The sequence below is a fragment of the Callospermophilus lateralis genome, chromosome 2 (assembly GCF_048772815.1).
Source record: "Callospermophilus lateralis isolate mCalLat2 chromosome 2, mCalLat2.hap1, whole genome shotgun sequence".
Taxonomy (NCBI): Eukaryota; Metazoa; Chordata; class Mammalia; order Rodentia; family Sciuridae; genus Callospermophilus; species Callospermophilus lateralis.
The window spans coordinates 51,678,463-51,705,057 of NC_135306.1; the positions used below are offsets into that span (position 1 = coordinate 51,678,463).

General features: G+C 32.3%; 1 protein-coding gene across 3 annotated transcripts in view; it reads right to left on the reverse strand.

The window, feature by feature from the left end:
* Cntln (centlein) overlaps nucleotides 1-26,595 on the reverse strand; it is a 327,261-nt gene that overhangs the window by 16,824 nt on the left and 283,842 nt on the right. For 2 of the 3 annotated variants that reach the window (XM_076843415.2, XM_076843414.2), the window contains exons 24-25: nucleotides 9,961-10,146; nucleotides 6,865-6,942 (exon numbers count right to left, since the gene is read on the reverse strand). In XM_076843415.2, coding sequence (XP_076699530.1) covers nucleotides 6,865-6,942; nucleotides 9,961-10,146 — 264 coding nt within the window. The remainder of the gene's footprint in view (nucleotides 1-6,864; nucleotides 6,943-9,960; nucleotides 10,147-26,595) is intronic. The other variant, XM_076843416.2, reaches the window with a different exon arrangement.

Here is a 26,595-nt window from a genome sequence, read left to right on the forward strand (position 1 = left end):
TTTACTCCTCACACTTCAGATAGAGCTCTAATATCCAGAGTATACAAAGAACTCAAAAAGTTAAACAATAAGAAAACAAATAAGCCAATCAACAAATGGGCCAAGGACCTGAACAGACACTTCTCAGAGGAGGACATACAATCAATCAATAAGTACATGAAAAAATGCTCACCATCTCTAGCAGTCAGAGAAATGCAAATCAAAACCACCCTAAGACACCATCTCACTCCAGTAAGATTGGCAGCCATTATGAAGTCAAACAACAACAAGTGCTGGCGAGGATATGGGGAAAAGGGTACACTTGTATTTTGCTGGTGGGACTGCAAATTGGTGCGGCCAATTTGGAAAGCAGTATGGAGATTTCTTGGAAAGCTGGGAATGGAACCACCATTTGACCCAGCTATTCCCCTTCTCGGTCTATTCCCTAAAGACCTAAAAAGAGCATACTACAGGGACACTGCTACATCAATGTTCATAGCAGCACAATTCACAATAGCTACACTGTGGAAGCAACCTAGATGCCCTTCAATAGATGAATGGATAAAAAAATGTGGCATTTATACACAATGGAGTATTACTCTACATTAAAAAATGACAAAATCATAGAATTTGCAGGGAAATGGATGGCATTAGAGCAGATTATGCTAAGTGAAGGTAGCCAATCCCTAAAAAACAAATGCCAAATGTCTTCTTTGATATAATGAGAGCAACTAAGAACAGAGCAGGGAGGAAGAGCAGGAGGAAAAGATTAACATTAAACAGAGACATGAGGTGGGAGGGAAAGGGAGAGAAAAGGGAAATTGCATGGAAATGGAAGGAGACCCTCATTGTTATACAAAATTACATATAAGAGGTTGTGAGGGGAATGGGAAAAAAAACAAGGAGAGAAATGAATTACAGTAGATGGGGTAGAGAGAGAAGATGGGAGGGGAGAGAAGAGGAGGGGGGATAGTAGAGGATAGGAAAAGCAGCAGAATACAACATACACTAGTATGGCAATATGTAAAACAGTGAATGTGTAACCAATATGATTCTGCAATCTGTATTTGGGGTAAAAATGGGAGTTCATAACCCACTTGAATCAAAGTGTGAAATATGATATGTCAAGAACTATGTAATGTTTTGAACAACCAACAATAAAATTTAAAAAAATATATTGTTCCAATATTAAACTGGAATATTTAATATTGACATGTTTAATACTGTTCCAATACAAGCAAATGACTGATAGAAAATTTATTAAAATAAATTAAATAAAACCCAGAAAAGTATTAGCAAGGAAGAAAGAATAAGGCAAAACAAAATGTAATCAAGACACACATTTCTAGCCATTCATGACTAAAGTTTTCTTACAAATCTTAGTAAAGAACTACACTACGATTATTACTGTATATTGTTTTTATTAATGCACACATAGGTTTGTATATATTTATGTGGGTACACACACCCACACACACACACACACCCCACATATATATCCAAAATTCTACTCAAGTGAGTCATTTAGTAAATTTCATAGATAATCTATTTTAACTATTTACTGTCCTCCCTCCTTATAAATGTAAGCTGTATGATGGTAACTGGATTTTTCTCTTTTCATTCACTGCTGTATCTCCCAAACCTTTAATAATGCCTGGTATGTGGCAGGTATTCAAAATGTTTTTCAAAGGAATTTCACAGCACAGGCTGTTTTATCTCCACTAGTTCTTTCCATTTGCTTTTTAAAGTCCTTAGTATAAAAGAACAATTTCAGGTATTATCAAGGCCTGAAAACAAAATTAATGATCTTTATTATAATTTTAATTTTGAAGATTAGAATGATTAAAAGAAATAAACAGTGTCATTCAGAGGTAAGGTGTAAAAAAATGGGTTCTTTTTTTATATGGACATGTGAATTTACCTTGTTCATACAAAGTCAATTAGAGTATAAAAAGATTATACAAAAGGACATCTCCTTATGTGTCAACTGAAGAAAAACACAAAATATGACATAAAATAATTTCTCTTTACCTATATTTACAGTCAATTAAATACAATCAAAGCAATCTCTGCTAACGGCGGAAGGCATAGCATATGTGATATAAGAACTTTATCGTATTTGTAAACATTTTTTAAAAATACATCCCACATCAAGGAACTAATTTGGAGCTAAAACACATAACATAAAATTTGCCACTTTAAAGTATATAATGTAAAAAAAATTATTTTTCAGTATTGGGGACTGAACATAGGTGTTCTACTATGGAGGTAAATCCCTAGTCCCTTTTATTTTTTATTTGGGGACAGGGTCTAGCTAAGTTGCCCAGGCTGGCCTTGAACTTGTGATCCTCCTGCTACCACTTGTTTAGCTGAGATTACAGGCATGTGACACTGTGCCTGGCTAATTAATTGGTTTTTAGTATATTTACAAGTTTGGCAACCAGTATTACTGTCTAATTTCAGAACATCTTTATCACTCCCTCAAAATACCCTGTACTGATTAGCAACTTCTCTCCATCTCCCCATATCCTTTGGCAACCACTAATCTACTTGGTTTTTATGGATTTGCCTTTTCTAGACAATTCATGAGAATGGAATCATACCATACAACATAGCATTTTTGTGACTGGCTTCTTTTACTTAATATATGGTTTATAAGATTTTTCACTGTTGTAACATGTACCAATATTTCATTCCATTTTTTGGGTTAATTATATTCCACTGTATGCAATAATATATTTTGTTTGTCCATTCATCAGTTGTTTCCACATTTGAGCTACTATGAATAATGCTGCTATGAGCGTTCATGTACAAATTTTTGTACAGGCATGCTTATTTCTCTTGGACATATACTTAGGAGTGAAATTGCTGGGTCACATGGTAATTCTGTCTGATAATTCTATCTTTGACTTCTTAAGGAATAGCCACATTATTTTCCACAGGGCTGCACCATTTTATATTCACACCAGACAGTGTATGAAGGTTCTAGCTACTCCACATCCTCACCAAATCTTATCATTTTTATATAGCCATCCTAGTAGGTATGAAGCATTATCTTTTTTTTAGTTATACTTTTCTAATGGCTAATGATGCTAAACATCTTTTCATCTTTTTTATTGGCTATTTGTATATCTTCTTGGAAAAATGTCTATTCAAGTTCTTTTCTCTTTTTAAACTATTTTTTTCCGTTTGTTTTGTTGAAGTGTGAGAGTTTGGATTGTATTTCTTTCTTTCTTTCTTTTTTTTTTTTGAGATGGTGTCTTGTTTTGTTGCTCAGGTTGGTCTCTCAAACTCGTGGACTTAAGTGATTCTGCCTCATTCTGTCAAGTAGCTGGGATTACAGGTACCACCATGCTCTGTTTTAAAATGTCTTTTTTTTCCTTTTTTTGATTATAATTATTAGTGCATATTAATTGTATAAATTATTTAGTTTCACTTTAACATGAAATATATTCTTAAGTGGTTAAATTTCACTGAGAAGAGGCAGAGAGAAGGCTGGAATGAATTAAGAAAAAAGTGAGTCCTTGAATATTGTTAACCTATTAATTTTTCTCTTGTTTTAATCATTTTTTAACATCTTTTTCCTACCAAAACCTTCTTTATCTCTTTTGATCCCTAAAATTACTACAGGCATCTGCATCTTTCTCATCACACAAGGTATTAATGGTATGGCACCCATCTTTGGTTTCTACTTTTTAATCTTTTCAACTAATCTCATTACTACTATGTAGTCACTCACTATAATGTGGATTACATCTATATCCAGGCTTTATTTTTCCTCACTGGACCATACCTAGCTACCTTCTTACTTCCACTCTGTTCTCCAAAACCATTCCATGCTGATCTTACATATCTTTCTCTTGTAAAACTGAATATGTCCCTTTCCTGTTCAAAAGCTTGTAACTCTATTTTTTTCCCACTTCCTATATTATAGACAAACTAATTTAAGGGTTTCTCTCATTTTATTGTAATTATTAATGTGCTTCATTGTCTCTGTCATGAATTTTAAGTTTTAAAAGCAATTAATGCCAAAATAGGAATTCATACAGGTAAAAATGTTCAAAGAAATGAAAGGTAGCTATGCCATCAAAAAAGAAAGATCTTCAGTGTGGTTTTTATTATTTGAAATCTGTGGGGACAAAGACATTGCAAAAAAAATGAAACAAATAAAATTACAATTGGATTAGGACTACTTGAAACATTGAAGACATACATTTGCATTCTGTAAGTTAAAATTTTAGACCTTTAAGTTCTCATGCACTTTTGCCTAATAGCAGCAGTAGGTATTACTCTGCTGTGTAGTTTCACACTGCCACATTGCAGAACTAATTTTATTTTGTGGTATATGTTTTATCAATATAAAATTTTATCAAGTGAATGCAGATTAATTTTTTAACACAAAACAATTATATAGTCCTATCCTTAAGCAAAAGACAAAACCACAGGAGTAGATTCATCCCTGTGACTTCAGAATTCTATTACACACAGCATCGAACACAGGTGGGACATAAAAGGAAAGTTTAACTATAATTTTATCTTTGAATTATTATAATATTCAATCACCAATATTGAATTAATTAGTAGGTTTTTTTAGGGAATGTGCTTAATTATTCTACAAATCAAATCATATAATACATAATTACAATACGGTGTAAGCTATAAGCTAAACCAAATATGTGAATGAAGATATTTACAATATTGCCCACACAATCCTGTGAGCATAACTCATACTCTAAAAATACTGGTGGGCAAAGAAAAGGTTTTCTAAAATCCTAGACAAATATAATTGCTGGGATTGTGAGAGAAGAAAAGAAGGCTAACAAAAACAAGAGATGTTTTCTATTTTATAGATTTTTCTCTTGGGCATAATTATAAAGTGACATTCAAGTGCAACCAATGAAGTTCCCCCTTTTTTTTCTCTCAAAATCCAAAGACATCAGCAAAACCACCTATGTCAGTAATAAAAATAAAAAGTCTTTGACTTTTTAAATGTTATCATACTGTCACAGTGGAATAAAATTAGCTTGAAAAATGATCTAAAGGCACATGATGCAGTTCATTATGTATAACAGCAACAGCAGCGGTTTCCCAGTGTTCATAAAGCCTGCTCCATTAAATTTACCTCCAGTCAATAATTAGGAGTCCACAAATAAACCTGGGCAATTAAATCAATACTACCAGGCAATTATATTCCAGAGTCTAGGCTCAGTGGCACAAAAAGGCACTATATCAAACTGCAGTATTAAGCAGTCTGATGCCATTTTCAATGTGATTTTTTTTTTTACATTAACTGGACAGAATAAGCATATATCTAGATAATATAGAATGTGTGTATGTATCTCCACATGTATTAGTCAAAAAAGCATAAGCTTTAATAAAATTTAATAAAGATTTACACACACATTGATTTATTACTTTTTGTGGCCATAATTGATGATAAAATCCCTAATTAAAATAAATTAAAAGAAATGCAAGGTCATATTTACAAGGTGAGTACTTTAAAAATTCATTAAAAAGTTTATTTTTATCATTTTTAAGCTAAAATAAAAAGAAAAAATCTCATAACAGTCATTACTATATTCTCTGACATGCCAAGCCTTGGACTGGGTTCTGGGCATACAAAATAAAAAATGGCTTCTCTTCTATAAAAGTTTTTGTTTAGCAACCATGTATCTACACTTAACAACTTTAAGCAAAAGATTGTTAATCACCCTCTATTATTTTTGAAGTATCTCCAGATAATGTTTCAAAATATATAAAATTGATACTAAAATATGAATAATTTACATATTTTATACTTATTGGCTTTACCAAAAGCACAGAAACTGCTATTTTTAAAAATAAATGTAAAATAATTGCATTTAAAATCAGTTTCTATTTTTATTACTTACAAGGAAAACATTTACAGTGTTTTTCCAAAAATCACAAAGACAATATTTTTGCTATTTTGACAAATATGTTTTAGCTTTCATTTATTCCAGATCAGTTTTTAAATAAACAATTAGGTTGAGCAAAAAGAACAATAATGAAAAAGTTTTAGAATACATTACATGCTGTCAGTGATGTCAAAACAAAAGCTGGCTATGACTAGAAAAGCAGGGCTCTCACCTGCCAATAAACTGCCCTTGATCACTTACAAGAGGGGCGCATCCCAGCAGACTATATGTGTATTAAAAAAATACTTGAAAGGAAAGAAAAAGTATCACACAGGTCACAGCAGCAGTCTCAATAGACCCCTTAGGGATTTCAACTCGTCTTGGCCTTGTCATCCTCTATGCAGCTTTCCACTCGGCCCAGAAAATGTCGATAGGAAAATGTTTGAGGGGCCTCTGGTGGAAATTTTTTCATTCTTTCTGCATTGACAGGATGCCAAATCAATATTTACTTCCCACTAACAAGCTGCTCGAGGTCTCAGTAGAAAATATTGTACAGAATGCGGGAAGACACAGTAATAAACAGCTGTCTGGCTGTGAGGAAAACATGAATTGACTGGAAACAGGTCCACAGTAAAAGGTCACTGAAACCCATGAACTCCTCAGGTGTCCATATCAACTACTAACTTTAAAGACACATAATAAAGAATCTCTTTTCCTAAGAGGTCTGAGAGAATGGATCCTTTTCAGTCTAGCAGGTATAGAGGTTGACTCAATAATTTAATTAATGCATTTGCTAAGACCCATGTTGGTTCTCTCCCAGGGAATTTGTTTCATTTGTTAAGTCCAAAAGTACAAATAGAGGGTTAACTTTCCTGTCTACCTCTTGGAATACTTTTTTATCTAAAAGAAGTAAATAATGGGTTTTTGTAAAAAAGTTAGGCATCAAGTAAAAATGTTCGGCTTGGAATTTTTCTTTGGAAGTTTTAATATATGAAGAAAAATGAAATACCTGTCCTTCTAGAAGTTTCTGAATGTATAACAGCCATTCCTTGTCATTTTCAGTTTCTATCTTTATCTTTTCAGTTTCCTAAAAGAAATAAAAACATCTGTGTTAATTGCATGTCTGTGAACTTGGGTGACATTATTAGGTATTTAATAAATTTAGGGAGTTATCAGTAGAATAATTTTCAACACAGGAGTCTCTCCCCTCATAGTAGGAATATTAATGTATGCTTTTTAATATTTAACTTGCAAATATTTATACATATGTTGAAGACAAAACTATACTTCTATATTTCATAATAATTTAGGAATACTTCATTTTGGCTTTCCTGGTAGAGCTCAAGATATGGACTGAGATGGGAATGAAAGCAATTTTGAAAAAATAAAAAAGAAGATGGTATTGTAAAAAAGAATCATTTTCAAGTGATCCTCACAACATAAATCCTTATATTAAAAAAATAACAACTTATCCACAGATAACTAATTGTTATACTTACAAATTGATAGAACATGCCTCTGACATATTTAAATGCTTGTTGATTTAAAATATCCAATAGCTACTGATAGGCAAGGGATATTCCAACTTTAAGTGCCATAAGTCACTATTTTCAACTCATCAATTATCAAGATAAAATATTTCTGAAATTATATATTCACAAGTACATTTGATTAATTAAAATCAAAGTTAAGATCTTTGCAAACAAAGGGGACTTTTCAGAAGGAGAAGTATTTGAGAAACTGTAACATCTGTTTAAACTTACTATATTCCAGGTAGCATGCTAGGCACTTCACAGAGGCTATCACAGTTTTTGACATGAATCTATTACAGTTTGATGCAGTTTAAAGAACACAAGTCAGGAGGTCTGGGCTCTGCTTAGGTAAAACACTGAACTCTTTAGATCTCTAAAAGATCAGGGATCAGACTAAATAAGTTCTGGTTTACAATTACATATGATAAATATACCAGGGTGAACTGATCCTTCTTAGAAGAAAGTGTTTATATTTCAGTCTTATTTCCTTTTAGGAGAGGCTTCATTTAAGGTAGTGTGGAATGCAATATTGCAGTGCTATGTGCTCTAGGTTTAGATTGCATTTGCCCAGAGACAGAGGTGCCATTTCTTCACAAAAAATGCATCATCCAGTTTATGGGACTATAATAAGAGACCTTTTCTAAATAATATATTGGAGGGGGACAACTTTTTCTAATTTGCCCATTCAAAGTGGTGTTTTCCTAAATTGTCAGCCCCAGAGAGGCTAACTTTTAAAGACCAAACAAAGGCAGTGGCTCTATGTTCCAAAAGAGGTACATGTTTTTGTAAATGAAATGCAAGTGTTCATGTGCATACACATGTGCATGGGTAAGCACACACAGACACACACAGACATACACACAGAGACACACCCACACAAGGGGTTTTGTTAAATGTGCATGTTAAAACTCCGAAGTAACAGTATATAATGAAAAATAATAATGAAAAACAGCCAAAAATTAAGGTTGAGGCCTCTAAGTTTTTCATTATTAATCAGCATGTTTTAACTTAAATTTAAATTTATTTAAAATTACATCTCTCTAATAAAGAATGGTTAATACCCTTGGTAGAGGTATCATTATCTTCCATGTGTCTTATTTGAAAGTACTACTTCAAAGTTCAGAATTTGGTAGAAAGTCATAAACACTGTGACAGACTAAAGATAGAAATCTGATAATTCACCGTCTCATTCACCCATTGTATAAAAATAATCTCCACAGAATTCCTTTGGCCTCATGTCAAAGAATTCTTGGAAGTTAAATAGCCTTCACAAATTGTAAATATGCTCTACTCCAGATCTTGTAGAAGCTGATGGGGGCTGGAGGATAACCTCATATAAACATTTAAGTTTATCATTTTATCTCTTCCTTTGGGCAAGTATCTATTGGGATATCCTTAGTGCTATTGTATCTTTAATCTTTTCAAACAATAAAAAAATCTAATATTGATGTTAAAGTTTAGAGGCAGAACAAGACCAAACATCCTCCAAAGGTTTCAAAGAATACAGTGCATAGACATGATTCTACTCTTCACAGGGTGGCAACTATGTCAAAACACAGTGCTCCCCAGGAAGGGATGTTAGGTTGGTGGCAGCGACTTGGTGGCGACTTAGTGGCAACTTAGAACAAAGCAGCCCGCGCTGCTTTGAACATCAATCAGATGCCAGAGGAAACGCCTGTCAATCAGCCAGATCTCCTGACTAATGCCCGTCAATCAACAGGACCCCCTGGCCAATCCTGGAGTTCAGCCAACTCCCCTGACCAACTCCAAGGGGGCAAGGGACCCTAGAGACACCTTTTCCTGTCCCAAGCCCTTCCCTTCCTGCTGTAAGCCCCATAAAAGTCCAGTCCGGTGGAGCTTCCACTAGGTTTCTCCTCAGACCCTTCCCCTGTCCCCTCTGTGGGTCTGATCAAGTTCCGCCCAGGAGTGATATCTCAATAAAGCCTGTTCAGCGGCCCTTTTAAATCTGCCAACTTCGGTTGCTGCCTGCCCAGCCTGATCTGACAAGGGATATGGTACTACTGAAGATCTGAACCTTATGCAGGTAGTTCACTCAGGAGCATTTTACCCAAGTTAAAACAGTAAATATACTTTTTCAATAATATATTTTCAAAAAACATATTGACCAACAATAGCTTTGGATTAAGCCAGGAAAGCCTGTAGATTTACTACTTTTAAAAAATTTCACATACAAGATTTTTGTCTAATCAATGGTGACTCAGAATAACTAAATCCATTCTAACTGGCTTAATTAAAAATACTTGCTTACATGAAACATAATGATGAACTATATTAAAGAAAATGGAGAAGATAAGAAAGGGTAACTTATCTGAATAACAAACAAACAATTTGAAAGATTAAATGCACCTACTCATTTCTATATCACAAGCTAAATTTTCCAAAAGGTCTTTGAGTTGGTTAATACTCAAATGTATATTTTACATTGGCACCTTAACATTCCTGTCTTCATGAATATACTCTTAAAGATTGAATTCTGAGAACAAAATAAAAAGACATGTACTTAAATAAATGTTGAATAATCTTGTTATTAAAAGATATTTAAATGATCTTACCGATTCATCTTCTGTCTCCAATATTTCCTCTAAGTCTGACCGTGAAATGTTCAGGATAGAAGCTGCCAAGGTCTGAGCTTTATGGGCTGAGGTTTTACAAGTGTTCCTGTTTTTCTGTAGTTTTTTAAGCTCTCTGATTTGTTGCCTTATCACATAGACATCATTTTCTAACTCTTTGACCAAAGCCTGAAATATATTAGAAAGAAAGTGGGCTTTTATATGGAAACTATAATGAAGACAAAGAGTCTAAACATAAAAATGTGAAAATACTGGCTAATATTTTTTCAATATTTTATTAGTTGTTGGTGGACCTTTATTTTTATGTGGTGCTGAGAATTGAACCCAGTGCCTCACACATGTTAGGCAATCACTCTACCACAGTCACAACCCCAGCCCTACCTAATCTTTTTTTTAAGAATTATTCTAGTTTTATTTATTTTGGAATATAACAGATTGATACTTACATCATGTCAATATGCACAAACAAACAAATCAAAAAACCCTTCTTAAGTGACTTAACCAATTTGCTGGATTAACCAAAGCTCTCCAACCTCTCTTTCAATACATTATCTGGTATCTTGATGGTGAATGATTATAGCAAGCAGGCTACTTTTAGTCATAATTAAGCATAATTAACTCTGCTAGTTGACCTGACACCAAAAATCAGTTCTATGGATTCCTAAATGTGTGTGTGTGTGTGTATATTAGTTGACATAATTCATTTAATTAATACATAAGCTGATGAAAGATGATGAGAAAGAAGGGTTGTTTCTGTTTTACTAAAACTGAATTAGAAATGGCTTTGGAAGGACTTGAGAAAGACAAGTAGGGTAAAAGTTCAATTAAATGAACTGAGGGTAAGCCAAGCAACAAGGGATTGAAAACAAATCCTAAAAAAGCTAAGATTGCCTCACCAAAGTCTCTAAATTCCCCCTTTGAGAAATCAACAAGTGCAAAGCTATACCACTCCTACATTTGCGTAAGAAAAAGATACTCTTTACTTAGATGGAGAGTTCTGTGTCTGACTGCATGGCCTTGTGAGCTGAGAGTAGGTTAGTTAGATGTTGGAGCTGTTTTCAATCATTTACTAGCTCACTGCAGTAAATAATTGTGCTCATATAACTGTAATTTGATAGGTTACTTAATTTTATTTCCATTTCTCCTCCAAGGCACTACCAATTTATACCTCGCATGAAAGTACCTGTTTCTCCACACCTTTAGCAAAACATCTACCTAATGTTTCAATGTAGTATTTCATTTTTTACTGGTTTTTTTTTTTTTTTTTGGTGGTATCAGGGATTAAACCCAGGGGTGCTTAAGCACTGAGCCACATACATCCCCAGCCCTTTTTATTTTTAGATGGGTCTTCCTTAAGTTGCTTAGGGCCTCCCTAAATTACCAGGATTGGCTTTGGATTTGAGATCCTCCTGCTTCAGCCTCCTGAACTGCTGGGATTATGGGCCTGTACCACCAACCCAGGTTGACATTTTCATTGTACTTTAAAGATTCATTTCTTTTATTATAAAGAAGTTGAGAATCAGTCTTGAGATAATAGTATTTTCTTTGTCATTTTTTTTTGCTTCTCTTGATAATGTGTAAGAATTCTTTACAAATTAGGGAAATTATATTTTTCTGTTTTATGTATTTCATTTTTCATAATCTGTTCTTTTTATTTTGACAATAATAGGGTTTTAAACCAAAGAAAAATATGTTTAACTTTTTATGGACTCTGATTTATAAATCTCTTTCTTTCTCATTTTTGAAGTCAACGGCATACTTTAAAAAGCATTCTCCACTATGAGGTATAATTAAGGCATGTTCAATTCATGATTTTTTTCCTTGCTACTTTTTGTTTTGATTTTTCATTTTTAAGTGCAATCTCATCTTTCCTCCACTGATTCCATGTGTTTTAGTTGAGTTTCTGGGATTCCATTCTTTATTAGTAAAATTTTATAATATATTTCAATTAGTGAGACTTTATAATCAATTTTACATTTTTTTCCCCCTTTGGAGCTAGTTTTCCATCATTATCCTTCTTTTCCAGATTTTCCTTGGTAATGTTTGCTTAATTTTCCATATGAATTTCAGATTAAACTTGTCTGGATCCCTGCCTCTTGCCCCAAGTCTTACTGCTAATATTATTTGAGTTATGTTAAATTTTATTTGGATAATTTTAACATTAATTTTTTAGTTGTAAATGGACACAATATCTTTTTATGTATTTCCCTTTTTTTAAAATGTGGTGCTGAGGATTGAACCCAGTGCCTCACACATTCAAGGCAAGTGCTTTACCTCTAAGCTACAGTCCCAGCCCTAATTTTGGCATTTAAAGATGCTGAGTCTTCCTAATCAAAAAACAATGTGTTCTTTTCCATTTGTTTAAGCCTTTGTTTTGGTTTCTAGCATTATTTTAAAGTACTCTCTTTACAGAACTAGTTTACTCCTGGGCATTTTGTTTTATTTTACTCTGGAAGCTTCTAATACTGATTATAGCCTCTACATACAAAGACTGTTAACATATATTTAGCATACTGACTTTTCTCATTTGTTAGAGGAGTTTTTTTTTTAGTCATTTCCTCTTTAATGTCTTCTAATTCAATCATTTCTGAAAAGAATGATAATTTTATCTCCTATTTTCCCATTTATTAAACTTCCAGTTTCTTCTTATTTTACTAATTAAGTTTTTTTCTTAACAATATTAAATGGCAATATTGATGGATATACTTGACTTGTTCCTGCTTTAAGTGTGGATATCTTTATTTCATAGAAAACACTACACTAAGTTTGAGTTGCAATAGCTAGATTTTAATATGTTAAGAAATTATATTTTATTTATATTTCTTACAGAAATGGATTCTAGATTGTCTGAAACCCATTTTAGCAATCATATAGACTATCATGTTATTTTCCATATGTCTATTATATAATTATTAATAACTTTCTTAATTTTGAATTGTCCTTGCATTTCTAGAATGAACTTCAATTGGTTGTAGTGTATTATTTTTGATCTGTTGCTGAACTCTATTTGTTAATACTTTATCTTTTTGCACTGATATGAAATTGAACCATTTTTATTTTAAACAATCTTTGAAAAAAGTTTGGATGATATCCTTTTTTGTTTTTTTTTCTGTATTCTACAGTTGTTTTAATGAGACCAAATTTATCTGCTCTTTACTGATGTGTTGCACTCACTTGCATTTGACCTAGTATTTACTGCAGGGGAAGGTAGCTTTTTGATAATTAGTTTTGATTTTCAGTTTGCTCAGGAGTGAGATTTGATATATTTTCCTAGAAAAGTATCCATTTCATATCTTTCAAAATTTGTCTGCAGAGTGTTGAGAGTGTCTATCATGATTTTTCCCCCTGCATCTATGGTTATTTTCACTTCTTTCCTAGAATGGTTGTGCTTTCTTTTTCCTAAATTAAGTAAGCTAAAAGTTTATCCATTTTACTGCTCCCCAAAAATTCCTAAATTCATTTATTAATTCTATAGATTTTAATTCATTTATTTTTATTTTACCTTCAGATTCTGGTCGTTTTCATATAGTTTAATGCTTATTTTCATTTCCTCTTCTCTAATTTTATTAATTTAAATATACAAGGCTATAAAAACTTCTTGAGCACGGTTTTAACTGTATTGTATAGGTTCTGATAATTCTAGAGTATTATTTTTGTAGGGATACTCTGCAATTTTTCAGATTTCCTTTTAATGTAAGAACTGATTTTTTAAAACCTAGGTGTTAGTGACTTCTGTGGTTTTATGAGCAATTTCAGTTTTTTTGCATTACCTACACTATTTATAAACAGTTTATTTATATATAACTTATTTGTAAGTATTAATGTTATTTGTACTGTAAAAAGAAAATTTACTATTCCTATCTTTAAGAATTGAGATTTTTTTAAAAAATGTATCTCAAGTTGAAATCCTGGAAAAAAATTTTGAAGTCAAGATCTGTGTGCAGAAACTTTATGGGGGTAATACTTATGAATCATAATACCATAGGGAAGTAGAATGAGAGAGAAGGAAAAGTTTAACAGCATTATAGTTATTTATCTTTTCAAGTCCAGAAAATTTACTAGAATATATCTAGGGCATAGCATATTAAATCAGTTTTCCCTGGTTCATTTTATGTTCTTTTAAGTCTATTTCTGAAAATTTATTTTTTGGTTATACCTTTCAATATATTTGTTGTAGATTTGTTCTTTGAAGACTCCAATTATACATATATTGAATCTTTGTCATGTGATCTATAAATCCCTTTGTCATCATAATTAGAATGAAATAGTGTATAGATTTTAAGAATTTAGTGAGTATGGAAAGATGTATCCATCTGTATATCCACCAACCTGCTCAAAACATATAAAATCTTCATATTCCAGAAATTTCCCTGTTGCTCTTTCTTAATCATCCCTCCATCACAAAGCAATTGTTCTCATTTATGATCTTAATTGCTTGCTGCTTTGATGATATATAAATGTAATAATATACTATGTATTTCTTACACTCCTTCATGTCTAGTTTCTTTCAGTTAACATGGCATTTAAAAAATTCATCCACATTGTTCTTTCTGTCAGTTTTTTTCTTTTAACTTATTGTGGGAGGTATAATTAAGTTGCAGTAAGTTCAACATATTTAAAGTGTACACACTCACACCCATCAAAATATTTTTTCTGAAATAACTTTATTCTTGCTTAATCTGCCAGCTTGCTTTTCTTTTCCAATTATGTCATCATTTTCCCAAGTTCTTGCTTTTATTTCTACCTTGCATTAAAAATACCTGGTACTTATTAGAATAAATTACATCATAAATATTTTTTATTCATAATAAAATATTTTAATTTGCTCTACAGCTTCCTGGTAAAACTACTTTTCTTGTTTCTTTCCTTCATTTTCATTCTAATATATTTGTAGAGATTTTGTGCTGAATCCTTTTCCAGGACTCATTTGAGAGTAGATTTTCCTAGACCATCTATTGATAGAAAATTATATGGCAGAGGGGCCTGAGCTATGTTCCAGGCAAGTGGAATTTTATATATAAACTTAAGGGTTTTTTGCCCTGATGAATTCCATTCCATTGTTTTTGTTTTTATAAGTAAGCCTTTTGGCTGCAAGAAAATTGCTTTCTTTAGATAGATCTTATCTGTGTCTTTTCTCTGCTGCTTCTTGCATGGTGTTGTGGATCTTACCTGGTTTGGGCTGTTTTCTATATGTTTTGATATATATAGTTTTAGTTATAATATAGTTTTATTTTTAAAAGGTCTAGAATTTTAGTTTCTCATTTTTTTTTTTTTTTGTTTGTTGCATGATTCCAGGGGAGTAAGGAGCAAATAATGGGTTTATCCCTTTAAATTCAAGTCTGAATTCCCCCAAGGGCATTTTCTAATATTTTTATTATGCAAAAAGTTGAAAGAAGTTGTTCTGTGCACAGATAATTTACCATCTATATACTAAAACAGACATATTGACTTTTCTTATCCTTGCTTTATCATGTAGCAATTCATCATCAATCTATCTTACTTTGTTGATGCATTTCAAAGTTGAAGACATCTATACAGTTCATGCCTAAATCCCTTAGCATGTGTATCATTAACTAAAGATGAATATTTACAGTTGTTTATTACTTTTGAAGAATAATTTATATAGAGTGAGATGTATTAAGTCTTCTTAATTTTTTTTTTTAGTTGTAGTTAGATTCAATGCCTTTATTTTATTTATTTTTATGTGGTGCTGAGGATCAAACCCAGCGGCTCACACGTGCTAGGCAAGTGCTCTACCGCTGAGCCACAACCCCAGCCCCTGCATTAAGTCTTTTTTAAAATATTTTTTTTTAGTTGTCAACGGACCTTTATTTATTTATACTCAGTGTTGAGAATCAAACCCACTGCCTCACACATGCTAGGCAAGGGCTCTACCACTGAGCTACAACCCCAGCCCCAGCATTGTCTTAATTGCATAGTTTAATGATATTTTATAAATGAAACCTTGGGTAATCTCCACCCAGATCAAAGTAAAGAACTGTCTATCACTCTAAAATATCCACCTTTGTCCTTTCCCGGTCAATCCCCAGTCCTACTCCAAAGAGCAGTTTTGATTTGCATTTCCCTGATGTTTAGGATGTTGAGCTTTCTCTTTATGATTTATGATGTTGAGTTTTTCTCTTTTCATATACCTGTTAGCCATCTGCAAGTCTTCTGTGGAAATATTTCTGTTCAGGGCCTTTGCTTGGTTCTTATTGGTATTATTTGTAGTACTGTTGTTGAATTGCATGAGTTCCTTATATATTGTGGATATTAACCTTTATCAGATACATGGTTTTCAATTATTTTCCCTAAATTTCCTAGTTGCCTTTTAATTTTTTGATTGTTTTCTTTGCTGTGATGGTTTTTAGTCCCATTTATTGTTGCTTTTCCTTTTGGTGTCATAAAAAATAAAAATAAAAAAAGCCAAGACCAAAGCCAAGGAGTTTTTTCCCTGTTTTCTTTCAGGAGTTAGGGTTTCTGATCTGGCATTTAAGTATTAAATCGATTTACTTTTGTGAGTGGTAAAGATAAGGGGGTCCAATTTCATTCTTTTGCATACTGGGTATCCAGTTTCAACATCATTTAATGAAGAGCCTATCCTCTATATTGTCAAATATTAGTTGACCATTATTTGGGGTTTATTTGAGCTCTTTATTCTGTTCTATTGGTCTATCTGTTTTTAGCATACTGTTTTGATTATGAGAGCTTTATAATCATCTCAAATCAAAAGGCGTAATGCCTCCAAATTTACTCTTCTTGTTCATCATTGCTCTATCTATTTAAGGCCTTTGGTGGTTCCATATCAATTTTCTCATTTTCTTTCCATTTCTGTGAAAAATGTCATTGGGATTTTCATAGGAACTAAATTAAACCTACAGATCACTTTGGGTACTAAGGCACTGTAATAATGTCAATTATTTTAGTCATGAAAATAGGATCTCTTTCCATTTATTTTTATCATTTTAAATTGCTTTTGTCAATGACATATCTTTTAGAACTTTCACTTTCTTGGTTAAATTTACTCAAAGTGTTTTGTTTTGACACTATTGTAAATGGAATTGTTTTTCTTACTTCTTTTTCAGAGAATTTGTAGAAAGATACTGATTTTTTTTTTTTTTTTATGGTGCTGGGGATTTAACTCAGGTCCTTGTGCATGCAAGGCAAGCACTCTACCAAATGAGCTATATCCCCAGCCCAACACACTGAGTTTTTTAAGTTGATTTTATAACCTGCAACTTTATTGAATTCATTTATACCAACAGTTTTTGGTGCAGTCTTTAGAATTGTCTGTATAAATAATTATGTCATCTATCAACAGAGACAATTTTTCTTCTTCTGCCATGATTTGAATGCCTTTTCCTTTCTTGCTTCATTGTTCTAGCAAGTTCTTCAAGTAGTATGTTGACTAAAAGTGGCGAGAATGGGTATCTTTTGTTTTGTTCCTAAACTTTAGAGGAACTACTTGTAACTTTTCACCACTGACTATGATGTAAGCTGTCATATACGGCTTTCATTGTGTTAAGGTACATTACTTGTATGATTCCTTGAAATTTTTTTTCACAAAGGAGTGAATTTTGTAAAATGCTTTCTCTACATCTGTGCATATGGCTTTTTATCATTCATTCTACTAATGTGGTATTATCACATTTATTGGTTTACATGGTTGAGCCATTATTTCATCCAGGGATGATCTTTGTATATTCACTTGATCATGATGTATGATATTTTTAATGTGCTGTTGAATTCAGTTTGCTAGTATTTTGTTGAGAATTTTTTTTTATAAATATCTAATAGTTATAACTTTCTATTTTAAGCTGTTAATTTTGATCAGATACAAAATATCAACACTTCTACTTTTCCTCCCTTCATATTTTAGATGATTTGCTATAATTTGTAGTTTTACATTGTATATCTAATATCAATTGATGACATTGGTCTATAATAGTCTTTTCTTGTAGCATCCTTATCCGATGTTAGTATCAGTAGGCTTTGTAAATTAAGTTTGGAAGTATTATTCCTCTTCAATACTTTGGAAGAGTTTGAGAAAGAATGGTATTCATTTTTTCTAAATGTGTGGCAGTTTGCTAGGGAATCCATATGGTCCTGGGATTTCCTTTCTTGGGAAGATTTTGATTATTAATTCAGTTGCTTTAATTTGCTGTTGTCTGTTCAGATTGTTATTTCTTCATGATTCAGTCTTGGTAGGTGGAATGTTATTAGGAGTTTCCAGTTCTTCTAGTTATTTAATTTCTTGGCATGTATTTGTTCACAGTATTCTCTTATGATTCTTTGTATTTTTTCTTGTATCAATTATAGTATTTCATTTTTCTATGTAATTTCATTTATTTTAGTCTTCTTTTTCTTGATTAACCTCACTAAAGATATGTTTTCTTTTTTAAAAATCAACGCTCATTTCATTAATCTTTTGTAATACTTCTTAATACTTTATCTATCTGATTTACTTCTTCTCTAAGCTTTATAATTTCCTTCTTTCTGACAGCTCTGCACTTAGTTCTTCCTTTTCTGGCTCTTTGAAATAAAGTTAGGTTATTTATTTAATAATTTTCACTTAATGTACGTGTTTTTAATCTTTATAAAGCTTTTGCTGCATTCCTTATATTTGGTATGTTGTGTTTCTATTTTCTTTTGCCTCAATTTATCATTTCCCTTTTGATTTCTTCTTTGAATGAAATTGTTCAGGTGTGTATATTTAATTTGTAGATGAATGAATTTTCCAGTTTTCCTCCTGTTATTGATTTGTATTTTCATACTATTGTGGTCAGAAAAGAAAAATGATATGATTTCAATCTTCCTAAGATCTCTTTTGTGGCTTAACATCCAAACTATCTTGGAGAAAATTCTACATTCACTTGAGGAGAATGTGTACTCTCCTGCTTTTGGCTGTTAGGACCATTTGATCTATAGTGTTGTTCAAATCTACTGTTTTGTTATAGTTTTTCTGTCAGGGTAGTGTCTCTATTTTTGAGAAGGGGGTATTAAACTACTCTGAATATTACTGTATTACTACTTATTTCCCCTTTCAGTTTTGACAGTGACAGTATTTATATTTTAAGTGTTCCAGACTTTGGTGCATATTTATAATTATTATATCTTCTTGATGAATTGATCCCTCTACCATGATATGACCTTCATTTTCTCTTTTGACTGTGTATTACTTAAAGTTTATTTTGTCTGCTATACATATAGCCATGTGTGTTCTCTTTTGATCACCAATGTATGCACATCTTTTTCCATTCCTTCACTTTCAGCATAGGTGTCTCTTTAAACCTAAAGGGAGTGTCTTAAAGGAAGCACATTGCCAGATCTTAATTTTTATCCACTCAGTCACTTAATATCTTTCGATTGAGAAGTTTAGTCTATTTACATTTAAAGTTACTATCAACATGTAAGAATTACTATTTCCATTTTGTTGTGGTTTTTATGACTGTAGTTTTTTCCTTCTTTTTCCTCTCTTGTTGTCTGTCTTTATAATTTGATAACTTTGTTGCTGCATGCTCTGATTACTTTCTTTTAATCATTTGTATGTCTAGTTCAGATTTTTCCTTTGTCAATACAATGAGGCTTACATAAAATAGCTAATAGTTTAACTTTCTATTTAAAGCTGTTAATTTTGATCAGATACAAAATATCAACACTTCTACTTTTCCTCCCTTCATATTTTAGATGATTTGCTACAATTTGTATTTTTATATTGTATATCTAATATCAAATTATTGTCATGACAGGTTTTTAATAATTTTTAAAAACATGTATGACTTAACAGTGCTCTTTGTAACACTATTACAATAGTAGAGAATTTTGACTCAGAGTCTAGGTTTAGTTTTACTAATTAGAGTTCTTTTGTTTTAGCCTGAAGAACTCTCTTCCGAGTTCTTTGGAAGGCATGTCTAGTGGCCATAAAAACTCTCCACTTTTGTTTGGTAAAATGTTTCTCTCTCCCTCAGCTTTGCTGGCTAAAATATTCTTGATTGGCAGCTGATTTTTTTCAATATTTGAAATATATCATCCCATATTCTCCTGAATTACAAAGTTTCTGCTGAGAAATCCTCTGGTAGTCTTTTGGGGCTCCCTTTCTTATCATTGCTCCCTTAAATGTGGTGAGTTACTTTATTTCTAGACATTCAAAATTTTCTCTGTTTTTGAATTTTCACAATTTAATTATAAGTTTCCTATTGTAGACTTTTCATGTTCAATATTCTGGGGACTTCTGGATCTCGTGAAACTGCATGTCACTTTCTCCAAATTTTGAGTTTTTTGTCATTATTTCTTTGAATAGACTTTATATCACTTTTTCTCTCTCTTTCCTTTCTAAAATGCTTACAATGTATATATTATTTCGTGTAATGGTTTCTTATAAGTCCTATGGTTTTCTTCACTATTTTTCATTGTTTTCTCTTTGCTCCTGACTGAATAATTTCAAATGATACACCTCTGATTTTACTGAATCTCATTTATGCTTGATCAAGTTTGCTATTGAAATTCCCTATTGAATTTTTCAGTTCAGTCTCAGTATTTTTTATCTCTAGGATTCTATTTTTACAAATTGTTTGCTATTTCCTAGCTGAACTTCACATTTTGCTGATGCATTGTTTTTCTAATTTCATCTAGTTATTACTCAACTTCTTTAAGAGGCCTTTGTATGAACTGTTATTCGGTTGATAGATCTCCATTTCCTTAGGGTGAGTCATTGAAGTTTACTAAATTTCTTCTCAATCATATTTCCTTACATCGGTGTCCTCACATTTTACAGAGTAGACACTGCTTCAACACTTACAGATTGGTTTTGGCAGAAAGAGGCCTTTATCAGTTAGTCCAACTTTTAGGTCTAGATTGGCCAGCAGGCACCCACGAATAGGCAGTGCTCATTGTCAGGTTCTCTATTTGGGCAGGCGTGCTGCCCACACTCTGAGATTAGGAGGAGCTGCTGTCTGGGATACAGTCAGGCTGAGTTGCTGGCTGGGCTCCATGACTGGCCCTAGTCAGGCAGGGTCACAGGCTACACTCCTAGGCCATGGTATGCTAAAAATTAAAATGTGTAATTGGAGAGGGCTGCAGGCTAATCTCCAAATTTGAACCTTGTTTGGGTAGTGGTCAAGGGATTTTGCTAACTGAAACCCACGTTCAGGTAGGGCTACACTGAGCCATATGATCAGAAAGAGCCACAAGCTCTACCAGGTGGTGGGTAGAGTCATTGGGTGTGTTCCTGCCTGGATGGAGTTGCTGGCTTTAATTTATTCATGTTTAGTCAGGGTTGCTACCAATCACCCTGGTCAGGGTGGCCACAGGTTTTGTTCCTTATTTGAGTGGGGCTGTAGGCTGAGCACTACAATCATGTGGGATCACTAGTTGTGTTCTGTGGTTTGGGAAGGTTGATGGCTGGGCTCTTTGCTCAAGTTTGGACTAAGTTGTGCTCATAAAATGGGCAAAACTCTGGGATGGGCTGCACAGGCATGTAGTGGCTAGCTGGGCTCCCTGGTTGGTTGAAGCCCAGGCTGTATGGTGTAATTGAGCAAAAATACCAGCTTGGCCTTCTGCCAAGGTAGGACTTTATCAAATATCAAATTATAAAGAAAAATGCATTATGTACACATTTTAAGATTCCTATGAATTCCTCCCTGATTCCATTTTTGATTGATTTATTTATTTTGCAAATATTTTGATTTGAAAGTGAAGTTTTGGCTAAATTTCAAAGGTTGAAATTCTCACTATTCATTTTGAACCAGTTCATGAGCTCACTTATTATTTCTTCTAACTCTAAATCATACAGAGAAGTTTAGGATGTCTAAGTGGATAAATTTTGGCCACTTATTTTATTAAATCAAAATTATGTCATATGTATAATAAGTAGCCAAAATGACTTTTGCTTTTTGAACTTAGTAGCTTAAGATGCAAATGGCTTCTGTGCATATTCCAGATGGATTTGAAGAGTTACATTTTGTCAATTTGAACTATTGATTTCTGAGTACAGTAGATTAAATATACTATATCATAGTAAATATATCTATGGATTCACCAATTTCTTTTTATATTGGTATCAAGTTTTGTTTAACATGTTTTTAGGGTCATAAGGATTTTTTGCATATTATGCATTATAATCAATATGAAATATCCCCCCTTTTTTTGTCCCTTCTAATGATTGAGAAGGTCCCAATATTAAAGACATTTTCAAAATAAGAATATTTTCTTAGATGTACATTTATACTTATAGGTCACTCATTTATAATTTATAAATCTTTATAAATTATTGCAAGCAACCAGAAGTGGTATTCACGAAACACAAAGTAAACTATTCCATTTTCATCTTATTATGTCTAGTATTCCAACATTTTAAAATTTAATTTCCTAGTCTTTATCAGGGAGCTTTTTTGTCTGTGTTAGCTAGCTACTTACAATCTTGAGTTACATTCAATTATTAAGGATTGATTAGACTTTTTTTTAGTAAGATTAGATTGTGAGAAGATAAGAATTTGCTACTCAAATACTTTAGAGTCATCATTATCATCGTCGTTTCCTGAAGAATTAATGTATTTAATAATTTTATTTTAATTATAAATAAAAGGGTTTTGGATCATTGTTCTAGAAGTCTATGGTTAAGAGACTGCAATGGGTGATGGTCTTTCTGCAGAATCCCAAGGTGGTGTATGGTCTTACGTAGCAAGAGTTAGGTAGTACACAAGTATTATGTGTGTGTTTTTATAGCTTTTCAAACAGTTTTACTGTGATATAATAAGGAAATGTATTTTATTAAAAACCTTTCTCTGAAAAGATCTGTAATTTTCCTTTTTTAACATAATGATAAAAGACTTAATTCAAGTTCAAGTATATCACAGAACTGTTTAGAAATCATAATTAAGAAAATAGATCTATGCCAAAGAATGAACAATTGTATGTGTGAAAATAAAATTGTAATGCTCCATAAATGTTTATAATAAAGAAGCAAGATAATTTATATGCACAAAATATCAGACTAAATCTCATCAAAGCAAGTACACATTGATAATGAAACCACTTATGCTTCTAGCTAAATATTGTTCTTTGGCTGTTATGTATTTTGTAGTTAACAAAAAAAGAAAAACATGGAGAAGATGGAGTTTGGCATATGACTATTACATACAAGCACATTAAGTAGCCTATATATTAAGGCTGAGTCAAACTGAGCAAATACTTCTAGAAATTTCTCTAGTGTGTTTTATTCAGTTATTAGGAGAATTCAAAGCCTCAGATCTGCCACATATATCCAGCCCAGATGCTCAAAACACTTGATTTCACCCCAGGGCAACATTCTGTATTCAAGACTAGATCTAGAACAGATGGCTACACCACCTCTTCTATAATCTGGTTGTGCCCTATGAATAAATGAAAAGACTAAAGGGAACATACATTCCACAACAGGGCCAGAACAAACATTAGTACTATTAATACTACTAATAATATTTATTAAGTACTTTTGTGTATATGATACCCTAATAAGCTCTGTATAGAATGAGTTCTGATAATTATAATTGTTCTATGTAAGAACAATGTAAATTCATTAATATATTCATTAAGGAATGTGCACAGTTCTTGTTTTTGTAGAGTTTTCAATATGAGCAGTAGCTATTTGTATAGGACCATTCTTGAAGCAGATATAAGATAAATACCTCAAGAATTTAATAAGCAAATTTAGGTGCCCGTACTATGAAGAAAACAAATAGCAATACTCCTGGCCTCAAATTGGCTATAATCTACTTGAAACAAAAAGAAAAATATAAGAGTTTACATATGTTAATTTAAGAGTTACACATAAAAATGTTCAGAAAATAAATAAGAACAATCCTACTTTATTACAACAGCACTAATATAAAAATAATTAATATTTAGTTCTTTTGCTATATTAGGCACTCTTCTCATTGTTTATGATAACTTATTTAAATCCTAACCACAGGTATATTCCATTATTATAATCATTTTATAGATGGGGAAACTGGATGCAGATGATAAAGTCACTTGCCTGAGATCACACAGCTAGTAAGTGGCAGAGTTGAGTTCTATCCTCTTAAGCACAGAGTTAAAGGGGTTGTTCATGTAAGAGGAAGACACTGAGCTAAATCTGAAAGGAGAAAGCAAAGGGGGAGAGAGGGGAGGGCATTTTGAGTGAAAAGCAGAACTTGAGCAAAGGAGGAGAAATAAGTCTAATATGGGCAAAAGTTAGAGAGAAGTGGGGAAGATTAGATTCTAGGCAGAATAGTGTTCAATTGTGGAAAATCTTAACTCTTTATAAAAGTGGAAGCTTGGATCTTATGTAACTAATGCAACAGGATTTAGGAAGTTACTGATGGTATGTTTCTTCAAATGGTGACTCCTAAGCAATTCTTCTGGTTCTAGGGTCATCCACATAAGGAACAGAAAGATGCTGATCAACCCTTTCTAACACCCAATCAACCAGTCTTTGCCAAAATTTCTGGGTTTGGTATTAATTTGTTAGTGGCCCTTGATTAGAAAAATGAATAAAACAGTGAAAGTGGCACTAGTGTCAACTACACGTGGCCCTAAAACACAGCTAAGAAAAATATATGTCAAATTACCATTAGAAGTTATGAGTTGTAAACAGTGTTACCATAATGCCAAACTGGTAAATATTTTGTTATATAGATTCAATTGTTAAAAAAATTAAGGCTGTGTTTCTAAAACTGTTTATATATATAATAATCACACAGTTAACTTATAAAATGCAGCTTACTGGATCCAAACCTAAGCTGAATACAAAACAGAAAAACAAAGTTCATGAAACTAACAGTCATAATAAAAATGGTACTACATAATGAGTAAAATGGGAGTTCATAATCAGTTTGAATCAAATGTATGAAATATGATATGTCAAGAGCTTTGTAATGTTTTGAACAACTAATAAAAAAAAACAAAAAAATTAAAAAAATAGTGGCAACATGCAATGAGAATATGCATCATAACCAAGCATTTGGAAGAAAATGATTTTAAATTAGGAAAAGGTAAAGTACATTTACTAAAATTAATGCTTTGCAATTATGCATCCACTGAAGAAGGTATTGGCTTGACTTCATACCAATTGAAACCTTCATTAAGAGAGAAAATGTTTTATTTCATTTATTTTGTAGATATTTTTTAAAATAAGAAAACTCCCCAAAGTATTTCTGACTTTCAAAGAAGCAAAGTAAGGGATTTCCTTAGACTCAGTGGCACACAATGTTGTAGGTGCCTGTTTTTAGGGGAATGAAGAATATAACATTATAAATAATGCCAGTTATTTGCTAACTAATATGCAAACCATAAGCCCAGAAATGTTATTATTTATAAATGAGATCAATAGTAAAGGACATTTTAAAATATTCTAATACATATTGAGCTGAATATCTTTTCAATTGAATGCTTTAAGAGATGCCCAACTACTGACCACCTAGAAAGAGACTTAAAAAAAGAACTAATTTGAGAACACAAACATGAATGTATCTAGAATGATATACTTTATATCTAATATGTATTTTTACAGCAAGGTCTTAATGAGTGGTTCAAATGGTGTTGGGTCTTTTAGGAAAGAAGACATTAAGTGGTAATGTCATTTTACTTTATAGGGGGACAGTTAAAAGATTCCATAAATTGAAAACATTTTACATGTATAAATATGTAGATACTACTAGGATATGACTACTTTTAATAATACATGCCATCTGAAGAAAAAAGGGTAGGGAACTCAGTCTCATCAAAGATGGGGAAAAAAAGAATATTGAGGTTTGGGAGAAAAGAGAAGAAAGAAAATAATAACTTTCTTACTATCAATTGTTTTGTTCCTACTTTTATGGAGCAAAAGTACTATCATTAAAATTTCACATTCCTAATGAAAACTAAATTAGATTAGATAGTGATCATTATTGTGTTCTCATTCTTAGCAAAGCACTGAAGGCTGCTATAATGATAAAACATTAATAAAATATTGTCCCTGCTATAAAGCAACTCATCATGGTCTATCTAGTGGCAAGATTTGCTTAATGACAATACAAAAAGGAATAAAGACACTGAACAGAATTTAAACAGTCCACAGAAAAATTAAAAGAAGCACAACAATTGCAGACCACTAGCTCTTAGTGTTAATTTTGTAGCTGGAGCTGTTTCTCCTCAGCCTCACCAGAAGATTGAGGGAAGAATACTGTTAACTATATGGGATCAAAGTACAGACCAGAAGTCTCAAAGTTCCTTGTAAAAACTTCAAACAAACTATCTTTTAAGCTCCATATCTGCTCCTACTCCATCATTTGAAGATTTGGTGGTTTCTTGAGCAGCCAAATCCTAAGCTTTTCTGGAGTTCTTCACTTTTTTTAGGTAATTTCTAAATGGTACACCCTCTGCCATCATTTACCTTGCAGGCACTTAAGTAGTCTTCTCTTTTGTCTGTCAAGTTTGTATACTGGACTTAAGATGGCCCCTAGCTACAAAGAACATGATGTTTCTGTTTGTTGTTCTTGTTTGGGTTATTTTTAAAATGAAACTAGAGTGGAAATGACTTAATTTTTTAATATCAAATCTATCTTGATTACTACAATTTTGTTACTAAATTGAAATTAAGAAAAATATGAACAGGAG